General features: G+C 46.1%; 1 protein-coding gene across 2 annotated transcripts; it reads right to left on the reverse strand.

The window, feature by feature from the left end:
- Nucleotides 1-431: 431 nt before the first annotated feature.
- PTCD1 (pentatricopeptide repeat domain 1) lies at nucleotides 432-11,483 on the reverse strand. Of its 2 annotated transcripts, none has more exons than XM_053275718.1 (9): nucleotides 11,262-11,483; nucleotides 8,745-9,276; nucleotides 7,653-7,793; nucleotides 6,848-7,066; nucleotides 5,846-5,947; nucleotides 3,901-4,677; nucleotides 2,903-3,019; nucleotides 1,409-1,591; nucleotides 432-647 (listed from the first exon to the last, which is right to left on the reverse strand). In XM_053275718.1, the coding sequence occupies exons 2-9, from the start codon at nucleotides 9,255-9,257 to the stop codon at nucleotides 456-458; spliced, it is 2,244 nt and encodes a 747-aa protein (XP_053131693.1). In that variant the 5' UTR covers nucleotides 9,258-9,276; nucleotides 11,262-11,483; the 3' UTR covers nucleotides 432-455. The 2 variants fall into 2 exon arrangements, with proteins under 2 accessions (XP_053131693.1, XP_053131694.1); XM_053275719.1 differs by lacking the exon at nucleotides 11,262-11,483 and adding an exon at nucleotides 10,984-11,117.
- Between the last annotated feature and the right edge of the window lie 49 nt (nucleotides 11,484-11,532).

Here is an 11,532-nt window from a genome sequence, read left to right on the forward strand (position 1 = left end):
ATGGAGTTATTAAATAGATGACAAATCCATACATAGTCTCCTTATAGCTGAAAGAGCAAAGGCTGCTTCAAGTGTTATGTAGTTGCTTCTGAGAAAATCAGCCCCATGACAAACAAAAGCAAGTGTGTGTTCTGTATCCTCTTCTAAAATATATTTGGACTAAAGGTGCATATATACTGTGACCTATATATACAGTTACAGCACTGCTGTTTGTTGTGGGGAGATAGCAGCAACCTGATTGCTCTTCACAATCCTTGGGACTAGAAACCTGTGTCTAAATAATGAAAGCTGAGATTATTTCACACATGCATGAAATGCATAGTTCTGAAAATGAGAAAGCTGGGGGGGGGGAAAGCTACCATTTTGAACAATATTGCCTGCATGAGGAATGTTGGAGGGTGGGGACCACAAAAAATACTCCAAAGCAATGCTGGAAATAAACACCCTTTATTATACTACTGTCCCATCCGGCTGCTGTGGTTTTGTGCAGCTTCTGAACTGCCTGTCTCCTTGCTTTGTGACTGCTTAGGAGTCCTGTATTTTGCCCAAGGGTGGGGTGTCTCCTCTGCTGCCATCCACTTCAGCCAGCGGAAGTAATAGGCTCGAAAACCATCAATTTTCTCCAGATAATGGTCTTTTGTTTTGTACTGCCCAAAAGAAAAGGAACAGAGTTAACACTTTTGAAAGAGGTGGTTTGTTTCCAAGTCCAATAAGGCAGGAGGGAATTAAACTATAGTTAGATAACACCCTGGCCCCTAGACTGGTCAGAATAATCAATCAACCATCTTCTAGAAATTGTTCATCTTCTCTACGGAAGGGATTAATTAATTGCTAGTGTCACAGTATCATTCTTACAAAGGCAAGGCCCAACTCTGTGCTTATATCTCTCTCTCCTTCCAGAAAGAGAGACTTTGGCTGCAATCTTAGACTGGAACTTCCCAGCTAATTGCATTGATGGAGTGGGGAAACTGCAATTTTTGACACCCTCCCCTTCCTCAGGAAGCCCTCTCTGTGCCACTTGAAAATATGTCCCTGAAGGCTGCACAACCCTCAAGGTAGGGACATATTAGGGTTGTGACATATTAGGGACATAGGAAGCTGCCATATACAGAGTCAGATCTCTAGCTGAGTATTGTCTACACAGACTGGCAGCAGCTTCTCCAAAGTTGCAGGCAGGAATCTCTCTCAGCCCTGTCTTGGAGATGCTGCCAGGGAGGGAACTTGTCACTTCCCTGTTGTAGTTAGCTAAGAAGTTCTGCTAGGCTGCTCTCTTGCTCCATCTGTGCATCCTTGTTCTGTATATCAGCCACCCTATTGCAGGTTGTTAACCTGATTTAACTGTTAAAAATTAGGCCGGGGGTGGCGGCAGCAGTTGTGGTATTGTTGCAGTAAGGACAGAATACCTTACCCTGTCAAACTCTGGAGGATACTGTGCTGCAAACTCCAGTTGACGTAGGACAACTTCATTTGGAGGAACCTGGTTATTTCTCATGTCTCTTAGGATCTCTATGAGATAGGTGTAGTTCAGCCTCTTCACGGCTCCACTGATCAGCGTGCTGTAGATGTGTGTGTTTGGACTGATCCCACACTGCTGAAAGACACAGTCCAAAACATTTCAAGATCTCAAAAGAACAGAAATTCATATCTACAGGTGTGCAAGAATACAAAGGGGATCCCTTAAGTGCCAACCTCAATACCCCAAATCCAATTATCACATGTGGACTGGCTTTGAGATCTGGAATGCAAACTACTGCAGAAAGTTGTCTTGTGCATTGAGTATAAGAAATAAAACCTAGATTCTCGGGTTTGAGTCCAGGGTTGGGTTACGTTAGAGAAAGGGCATCCAGCTTCGGCCCTCCAGCTGCTGTTGGACTACACTGCCCATTATCCCAAGCCACAGTGACCAATAGGGATGATGGGAATTGGAGTTCCACAACAGCTGGAGGGCTGAGGTTGTGCAGCTTGTTTTAGATGCTCAAGGAAAAGCCCTTGACTAGTATTAGAAGCAGAACTCAGCACCTCTGCTTCAAATTCTGTATTCCCCCTTTACAAGTCAACTTAGAACATAACAGCAGCCCTGCTGGATCAGGCCCAAGGCCCATCTAGTCCAGCATCCTGCCACACACTGCTGCTTCCTCACAGGCTTCTGGGAAGTCCACAGGGAAGAGGTGAGTGCATGCCGTCTCTCCTGCTGTTGCTCCCCTGCAACTGTCATCAGAGGCTGGAGGTGGCCTATAGCCCTCAGACTAGTAGCCATTGATAGACCCGTCCTCCATGAATCTATCTAAACTCCTCTTAAAGCCATCCAGGCTATTGGCTGTCGCCACATCTTGTGGCAGAGAATTCCATTGGTTGATTATAAGTTGTGTGAAAAAGCACTTGCTTTTGTCAGTCCTACATTTCTTGTTACATGTTCTTCATGATTACAGTCTTCTGAAATTCTTACCCTCCGTATGAAAAACACATCACTGTTTCAACTAACATAACAGAAATTCATGAAAATTAACCAAGAGAACACTTTAAAAGTGGAGGTTTTACTTGTAATCTGATTTGCAATCTTTTCATCATCTTATTTCCCCCCCACACACACACTTCTGCTAAATGTTTTTTGTTTCTTAAAAAAAGCTCTGGTTCTACAAGTCAGTTTACTGCAGTCACAAAAATGTTTGAACTACTGCAAGAGCCAACACAAAGATCACCCCAAATTTCTGATGAGACAGAGGAAGGAAATACTACACAATGGGCCAATCAGTCAACTGACTGTGGTAGTCGCTAATCGTAAGAACAGGTGGGGAAACCAAAATATATCTATATTAACTAAAGTCTCCTTGGAAATTGTAGACATCAAAGTTGCAATGTTTATCACCCTCCAAGTTGCTCCAGAAGTTAGAGCATTTTATACCTTCAAATCCGAGAGCAGCTGCACTCCGTCCTTCTGTCTGCGGCAAGCTATCGCTAGGTTACAAAAGGTATGTAGATTGGGCGATAATCCTTTATTCACTAGAATTGGCAGCAGGCTCTGTGGAAGGTACAGAAGGAAAGCTGTATGCTGTGCCAAGAACTGATTGCAGCAGAGTACATAAACTAAGCAAAATTGAACAAATCTGCATAATGTTTCATTTGCTTCGTTCAGGGATCCCCAGCCTGTGGGCCTCCAGATGTTGCTGAACTACAAATTCCATCACCCCCAGCCACAATTTATGGAAGTTTTCCCACTTAGCACAATTTATCCCAGTTTTGCTCATGGGGAGGGCCAAGATGCTATGCAAGGCACTGAAGCCACACCCCCAAGCACTGGAGAACTCCAATGCCTCTCTGGCTGCTGAGATTTCAACAGAAGCTGCCTCCATGCTCTCAAGCATATTGTGCAGCCATCAGGATTAGAAGCTTGCTTTGTGAGAGCAAATGGAAGCTGCAGTTTTCAGGACACTGAATACAGCAGGACCTCGATATCCACAGGCTCTACATCCACAGATTCGTGGTCGGGTACTAGACACCCAACTTCAACATACGTGGGGGGAAATCATGTTGACCTCACACAGCGGTGGGTCCAAGGTGGTTGGAAATGACTGTGGATGTCATTTCTGGCCGCCATTTTGTTTTTCAGAGCCTTTTTTAAAAAACAGGGGCAGTGATTTTTCGGCCGATTTGGCGGCATGGTGTGACTCAGGGGGAGTAGTATTCTCTCCCCCCACAATTAGATGTTTTTGTGAGGTTTTCCGGTGACCGGGAACCTAACCCCCAATTTCCCATTGCCTCAATATCCACAGTTTCCATATCCACGGTTGTAGCATGGAACGGAACCCCTGTGAATATTGAGGTCCTTCTGTTTTGCGAATTCTACACTCTGCGCACCTGTGGAATCGTGGCCTATATGCACGGCCATGCCCAAGATCTCACCTTTGCTCCCGCTAGGTCTCCTTGCTTGCTCCTCTTCCTCACCAAGGTATTAATGAAGGTGACATCTGGTTTCACATTGTCCTCATCCATCACAGCCAATAAGGAAGCTTCTGATTGGCTGTTGGGCTCCACTACCTCAGCGAGCAGCGTAAAGGTCTTAATATTAGCTGCCACTTTGTCGTCTTTCATCTTCTTTAGGAAGCCTTCCATGTTCCCCATCAGAGCCAGTCTGTCTGAGGCTGTGGTCACACTCCCTAAAGAAATCACATTGCTCGGAACCTGCATGTCCAGCAAGTTGGGGATCGTGTCCTCAGAGAAACACACCATGCTTGTTTCCAAAGAGCGTGGAGCCAGTTGGCTTTTCTCCGAGACAACCAACTCCTTGGACATTGTGGAATGTGGCACAGCAGAGAAACTGTCTCTGCTCTCAGCAGTCTCTGCCTTTTCACAATCCCGGCTCACATCTTGGTTTTCCTGGCTGAAAAAAGGTGCCTCCGGTTTTCTGTCGTTTTCCGGGAACATACATTTTTCCAGTATCTCCACATCCAAAAACGTTGCCACTCCAGGATCTGCTTCCTTTCTTTTCTTGCCTTTCACCTTCTGGCGCTGTTGACCAGACATCAGCCTCGGGGCGGATGGACTCCCCTCCAAGGATCTTAGCAACAGCTCAGAAGCCACGAGGGGGTCGCCGAGGCCACAGTCTCTGGCAGCGCCGAGCATCAAGTTGTAGCTGTAACTGTCGGGTTTTAGGTTCAATCTAACCATCTGCTGCCACACCTGTTTTAGGAAAGACAAATTAGGGCAGAGTTAAGGTGGTGTGAACCCGAGATGATCAGAGGAGTTATAGCATTTCTAATTTGACAGAGACTGTTTTGCGCCAAAACAAGCTTACTCAAAAGTAGGTCTTCCACAGCTACTTCCTGGACTATTGCAGCTCACTCAGTGCTGAATCTTACAGTGCCTCCCAGAGGATTCCATTTATAAGACCAACTATTACTGCAGTGCGAGTATACCAAGACGAGTAGGTGGAGAGGAGAGCTGGTCTTGTGGCAGCAAGCATGACTTGTCCCCTTAGCTAAGCAGGGTCTGCCCTGGTTGTATATGAAAGGGAGACTTGATGTGTGAGCACTGGAAGAGATTCCCCCACTTAGGGGATGGAGCCACTCTGGGAAGAGCATCTAGGTTCCAAGTTCCCTCCCTGGCTGCATCTCCAAGATAGGGCTGAGAGAGATTCCTGCCTGCAACCTTGGAGAAGCCGCTGCCAGTCTGTGAAGACAATACTGAGCTAGATGGACCAATGGTCTGACTCAGTATATGGCAGCTTCCTATGTTCCTATGAGTAAGGTCCCAATCCCTCATATGGCAGGGACACTGCCCCAACTCTTCATCCATCATCTTCAAGGCACTTTGAACAACATATTCATCTCTCTATTACTACCAGTGTCAACCCAACCATCAGCTGGGTAATATGTGAGAATCTGAAATTACTAGGAATAAAGCATTTGAATATATACATGTTAAGCTACAGTGGCCTTCGTAGTTGTGATTATCTCGAAGGAAACACGTTGTTTTTTCTTTCCCCAAAAGGCAAATTTCAAAACGGCATAATCATGAGGATTATGATCTAGAACAGGCGTTTCCCATCCTTGGGTCCCCAGATGTAGTTGGACTACAACTCCCATCATCCCCAGCTACAGTGGCCAAAGAGCATTGTGGCTGGAGATTATTGTAGTTGTAGTTCCAACCCTGTAGACCCAAGGTTGGGGGAACCCTAGTTCTAGAAACATGTAGGTCTCTAATTGTAACACACACACGAGCAATCAAGGATCACAGCCAGATGAAAAGAACAGCCTAACTCAATCAACCACATGCTTCAATTTCAGTGCAAATTGGAAACTCTCTGGTGGGTTTGCTCCACTGGAAAGAAGGAAGATCGCAAACACACCTGTAAGGCGTATCGGAAGCCATTCTCTTTATCTGTTAGGCACCCCATGAGGAGAACGTTGAAAGTATCTGTGGTGACCTTATGGCCTTTCTGGACAATTTCCTAGAAAAGAGTGGAGGGGGCGGGTAGTAATAATATAATTGTTCTAAGCAGATCTCTTGAAAAACAAACAAACAGACAAAAACCCGCTACAAACACCACAAACCACATTTCCAGGTTAAATTAGTGAAAGGAAAACACACATCAACACTATCAAATGTGTTATTTATTTATATCTATGTAAATCGCTTTGGGAACTTTTGTAGACAATCAATATATAAATATGTGTCGTAAATTTGAAGGTGTTGCACAGGAGAGAGACGCCCAAATGTTTTGATTGAAGCCACGTCAGGCAGCTTCACTCTTTTCTGCCAGGGATTCTCAAGCCGGAGAAGATGCTCCCTAGATGTTGCCAGACTACAACTCCCATCATCCCTTTGGCCATTGTGGCTGGGGATGATGGGAGTTGCAGTCCAGCAACATATGGGGATGCGAGCTTGAGAGCCCCTGCCTTATGCCATCTGAATTCTTTTTTAAGTTTAGAGAAGCATCCCACAAACCGCACTCCAGCACGATCCACGCAGCGTGGATCTCTGGAGGCTGGGACGCATCGCCCCGGCCAGTGTTCCCTCTAACAGGGATTTCCAGATGTTGTTGACTACAACTCCCAGAATACCCAGCTGCAATTTCTTTTCCTTGAGGATTCTGGGAGTTGTAGTCAAGAACATCCGAGAAGCCCTGTTAGAGGGAACACGGATCCTGGCCTCCACGTATCCCACAATACACTGTACGCCAAGTGTGGCGTATTGCGGGATTCCCCGTCAGATGGGCACTCTAGGCACCCGTCTGTGTCTCCATGGGCTGCATGCAGTCCGAGGCGGCACACAATCCCGGCAGTCGGGTTAAGAGCCTTCAACTTGACTTGTGGAAGGCAACCAGGCCAGACCCAAAGGTTCTCTTTACCTTTAATATGTCCAGGCACATCCTGAGATCTGAACAGAAGGCACAGACTTTCAGCAGAGCGTGGTATGTTGCCAGATTCAGCTCCAGATTCTTTCTCCGGAGCTGCTGCCATAGCTTGAGTGCACTCTGCAGGCCCGAATCTTTCCAGGGCGACTCGGCACAAGCGTTGAACAGGGCTGTGTATGTGGCATCCGTGGGCATCAGGCCACGCTTTTTCATCTGTCTCCCAGAGAAACAATCGGACATATCTCTTATTTAAGAATACTGAGAACACCATCATTCCTACAGCTGTATACACCAGAGATGTGAGGACTCTGCATATTATTAAACATACAATTATAACTTTATAACCCATACCAATTGTTCTCTGGGTGGCTCACAAACACAACCCAGTGAATAAAACACACACTTAAAAGCACATTAAAAAGAGAATGCTACCTAATGGCACAGCGGGGAAATGGCTTGATTAGCAAGTCAGAGGTTGCCGATTTGAATCCCCGCTGGTACTTATATTAGGCAAGAGTGATATAGGAAGATGCTGAAAGGCATCATCTCATACTGCGCAGGAGGAGGCAATGGTAAACCCCTCCTGTATTCTACCAAAGACAACCACAGGGCCAAGAATCGACACCGACTCGGCAGCATACTTACAATAAAATAAATAAAATTAAAAGTTGAACATCTCCCCTATAGTCCAAACTGGCCCATTATCTTAGAGAATTTTTAAGGTCCCCAGTTTGATATTCCGATTCGACAGCAATTCGCCCCTGCCGTATCGGAATGAAATGGGGCCTCAGATATTTACATCGTTATAGAGCTGGAAGGCCTTCTTCACGTAGCCGGCCCTGCCACATCCGCCAATCAGCACTGTGTAGTTGCTCTCTTCTGGTTGCAGGCGGTTCTCCTTCAGCATCTGCACCTCAAACAGATCCAGGGCTTCTGCCAGCTACAGAGAAGAGGGGACAACTGTGAGGAGGGGACAGGCACACCTGCTGGAGTAATAGATTAAGGGCAGGGGCTCTCAAGCTGGGGTCCCTAGACATTGTTGGGACTACAACTCCCATCACCCCCAGCCACAATGGCCTTTGTCATTGTGGCTGGGGATGATGGAGGACCAAATTGATTCCAATTCTAATCGCATTCAAATCAGTTTGACTCCAAACGGCTGACACAGAATGGGATTTGTTCGAATCGATTTGAATTTGACTCAGCTCAAATAGAATTCACTCGAATGTGATTAGAAGTCAGACGATTCGAACGGATCCCATTCTGTGCAAGCAGGTTTGAGTAGAAGAGATTTGAATTTGATTCAAGTTTGAATCGATTCAGCCAGATTTTTTGCGCATCCCTACCCTAGGTTAAGGGCTAGATCACAGGTTCTCAAACGTGGGTCCTCAGATGCGAGTGGGCAACAGCTCCCCTCCCCACTAGCCAGAGTGACCCTGGACAGGGGCCACTGTAGCTGCCATGCCCCCCCCCACCCCCGCCACGATGGTCTCCCATTGCCTTTCTTTTTCCGGTTGCATTTGTCTTGCAATCAGTCATAACCCCGCTGAGTTGTTGGTTCTCATTTTATTCCTTTTTAAAAGACACTTTAAAAAGTTATCTTGATTTATTTTGAATCGTTGCCATCTGTTGTCTGTTCTCTCTCTCTTTTAAAAATGTTTTAATTTGTGATTCACACTGCGAGCCACCTTGAACCTTGATGGGATAGAAATATAACTTTTCATATAAAATGTTCCTATTGGGGACAAAAGCATAGCAAATGAGATCGTATAGCATAGCCCAACTGGGTTGCCAGTGCTATCTTAAAATTATAGTTCTGGTTTCCTATCCCCATGCAAAACAATTAGACCACATGCATTACTGTTCAATATAAGGCAGCAGCAAAAATGACCTTGTTTTCCTTTATCAACGCCTTGCACTGCAAGAAATACCAGTATGGAGTGTTCCTACGGCCTCGTCTCAGTTTCACTTCCGACTCTTCCTCCGGGATTTGGAGCTGTATGTTCTGGAAGTCGACTCTCACTTTATGAAAAAAATGTCTGGAAGAAAAATTTTGAGACAGCTTCCCAAAACCTTCATCGTCATCTGGTTCCTCATCCTCTGCGCTGACTGCTTTGGAGGAGCTGGCAGGCCGAGTCCTTTGTAAATCCCTGTTGTCCAACTTATAGACCGCTCGGGACGAGCTAATAGGCCTTGAACCCAGGTATCTGAGCAAATGTTGTGAGTTTCTAGGCCACACAGAGTGCTTCTTTGGGATGGACCACAATCTGTGAGTGGGACACACCGGAGTATTAAAAAAACCTTTCAAGGTGAATGCACCCGTCTGGAAGTGACGGGATACCAGATGCGCTGTCATCGTGACGTGACGGGATAGCAGGTCCACTGCTTTCCTTCTGTTTATCATCCGATTAAGCTGCCATCACCTGAAATATAGAACTAATATAAGTAAGCTTGTAGGTATAATCCAGGGGTAGGCAGTCCCTGGCACTCCAGCTGTTATTGAACTACAACTCCCATCATCCCCCAGACCTTCTGGTCCTGGATGCTTACCCTTCACCAGTTGCAGGGGAGCAACAGTAAGAGAGAGGTCATGTCTTCACCTCTTGTTTGTGGGCTTCCCAGAGGCATCTGGGATCTACACTGATCACCAATAAGTTTCCAGGCAAAATACAAGATTTTGGTTATAACTTATAAAACCCTAAACATCTTCGGCCCTGGGTATTTAAGAGAATGCCTTCTTCGCTATGAATCACACTGCCCATTGCAATCATCTGGAGAGGTCTGTCTGCAGTTGCTCATCTGGTGGCTACTCGGGGATGGGTCTTCTCTGTTGCTGCCCCCAGGCTTTGGAACACACTTCCTGCTAAAATAAGAGCCTCCCCATCAGTGTTTCCTCTAAGGTGTGCACGTGCTCACAAGTTTTTGGATGTCCACTTGGTTCAATTTAGGTCCCGCTCAGGTTGAATCAGGAAGGCCCCCACTCTGAATGCATGCGCGCGCACACTGCCTTGATACTGCCCACCCAGAACAAAATTCATTCCGTACACAGATGAAAAAAAGTAGAGAGAACACTGCTCCCCATTTCTGACAACTTTTAAAGAGGCAGTCAAGACGCATTTGTTCACCCAAGCTTTTAATTAGATATTGTTTTAATTGTTTTTAATTGTTTTAATGTTTTAAATTTTAATTGGTGTAATGTTTTAATCTTTTTATCTGCTGTTTTCATTTTTATCTTTGTAAACCACCCAGAGACTTGCGTTTTGGGCAGTACACAAATGTGTCAAATAATAAATCAATCATTCTTGTGGGTCACTGTGGGAAAGGACCCAACAAGAACCCACCACAACACAGCCTAAAAACTTATATTTTAAAAATATGCATGGAGCATTAAAATCTATCTAATTTCTAAATGGTGGAAGTATGCAATTCCTCCAAATACCATGAAGTTAAAAATTAATATAAAGATAAATATTTAACAAACACTCTCTTCTAACACATTAATGTGGACAACATATATAAAAATGTAGACACGAAAGAATAGGAAACAAATGTAGAGCAACCGATTTGTAAAGTGAGAATTAACAATCCAGAATGTACCCAGAATGTTGGGGGCAATATGCTAAATCATTGTAAACCGCTTAGAGAGCTCCGGCTATAGAGCGGTATATAAATGTAAGTGCTAGTGCTATTGCTAGTGCTAATCCACCTTGCTGCTGAGAACCTCAAAATGACTATACAACTTGCGAGTCAATCCTTCATAAGTCAACCTTCTAGGGATCCGGAAGTCCAATATGAATAGAAGGAGGATCCAGTTGTCCTTAAATCAGATGACAATGTGAATTCTGCATCTTAAGGGGCATTGACAACAATTGGAGATCATCTATCGGGAATGTCCTTCCTTTTCTACCGTAGCCAAATGCGTTGCGGCCTATCATGGGCCTTCCTCAGCAGCATTATTATAAAGAAATCGACGTAATTCCCCAAGTAGCAGCTATGCTCGTATGTAGAGCCAGATGTCTGATTTGCAGTTAACAAGATGGAGGCCACTGTGTGGGGAACAGGAGACCGGACTGGACAGGCCTTAGTTGGACCTGGTCCAGCAGGGCTGTTCTTATAGGGAAAGCTCTCACCTTGAAGGTTTTTCAACCAAGTGGCCCCCACTTGAAAAAACAGTGAAGGAAGGTCCCCGAACCAGCCGTGCTAACAGGCATCATCCACATCCCTGCACATGCACAGAAATGCACGTTCTTGCCAGCAGCTCTGAGCACTGGAACCAGACAGCCACTGCCAGTCAGGGTTGACTGTGCTGGCCTGGAGGGACCACGGTCCTGACTCTACAAGGCAGCATCACTTGTGGGGCGCAGGCTGGTGGTGGGTGACTCCTGCAGCTCAGCGGCAGAACACTTACCTGGCAGGCGAAGCCCCCACGGTCCATCCCCAAGTCGGGTTGGAAAGAGCTGACTCCTGCCAGGTGGAAGCTTGGAGGAACCGCTGCCAGTCAAGAAAGAAAGAGAGCAGCCGAGCAGCCAACCAGGGCGCCCGTCTCGAACCAACGAACTCGCACCTCTGTTCTGAAAACGGGCACGGAAGTCTCGCCGTCCTCGTCCGCTCTCTCCCCGCCCACAAGGGGGCGGGGCCGAACCTCCCTGGCCCGTCGCGCGCTCGGGGCTCCCAGCGTC

The sequence above is a fragment of the Hemicordylus capensis genome, chromosome 13 (genome assembly GCF_027244095.1).
Source record: "Hemicordylus capensis ecotype Gifberg chromosome 13, rHemCap1.1.pri, whole genome shotgun sequence".
NCBI lineage: Eukaryota > Metazoa > Chordata > Lepidosauria > Squamata > Cordylidae > Hemicordylus > Hemicordylus capensis.

What these genes read in the sequence shown, in the direction of transcription:
- PTCD1 (XM_053275718.1), bottom strand. Translation starts at nt 9,257, where the DNA reads ATGATAAACAGAAGGAAAGCAGTGGACCTGCTATCCCGTCACGTCACG. An exon ending in CGTTGATAAAGGAAAACAAG is followed by an intron (nt 7,794 to 8,744) that starts GTCATTTTTGCT and finishes TCTTCTCTGTAG; the next exon opens with CTGGCAGAAGCCCTGGATCT. An exon ending in CCTTCCAGCTCTATAACGAT is followed by an intron (nt 7,067 to 7,652) that starts GTAAATATCTGA and finishes TCTGGGAGACAG; the next exon opens with ATGAAAAAGCGTGGCCTGAT.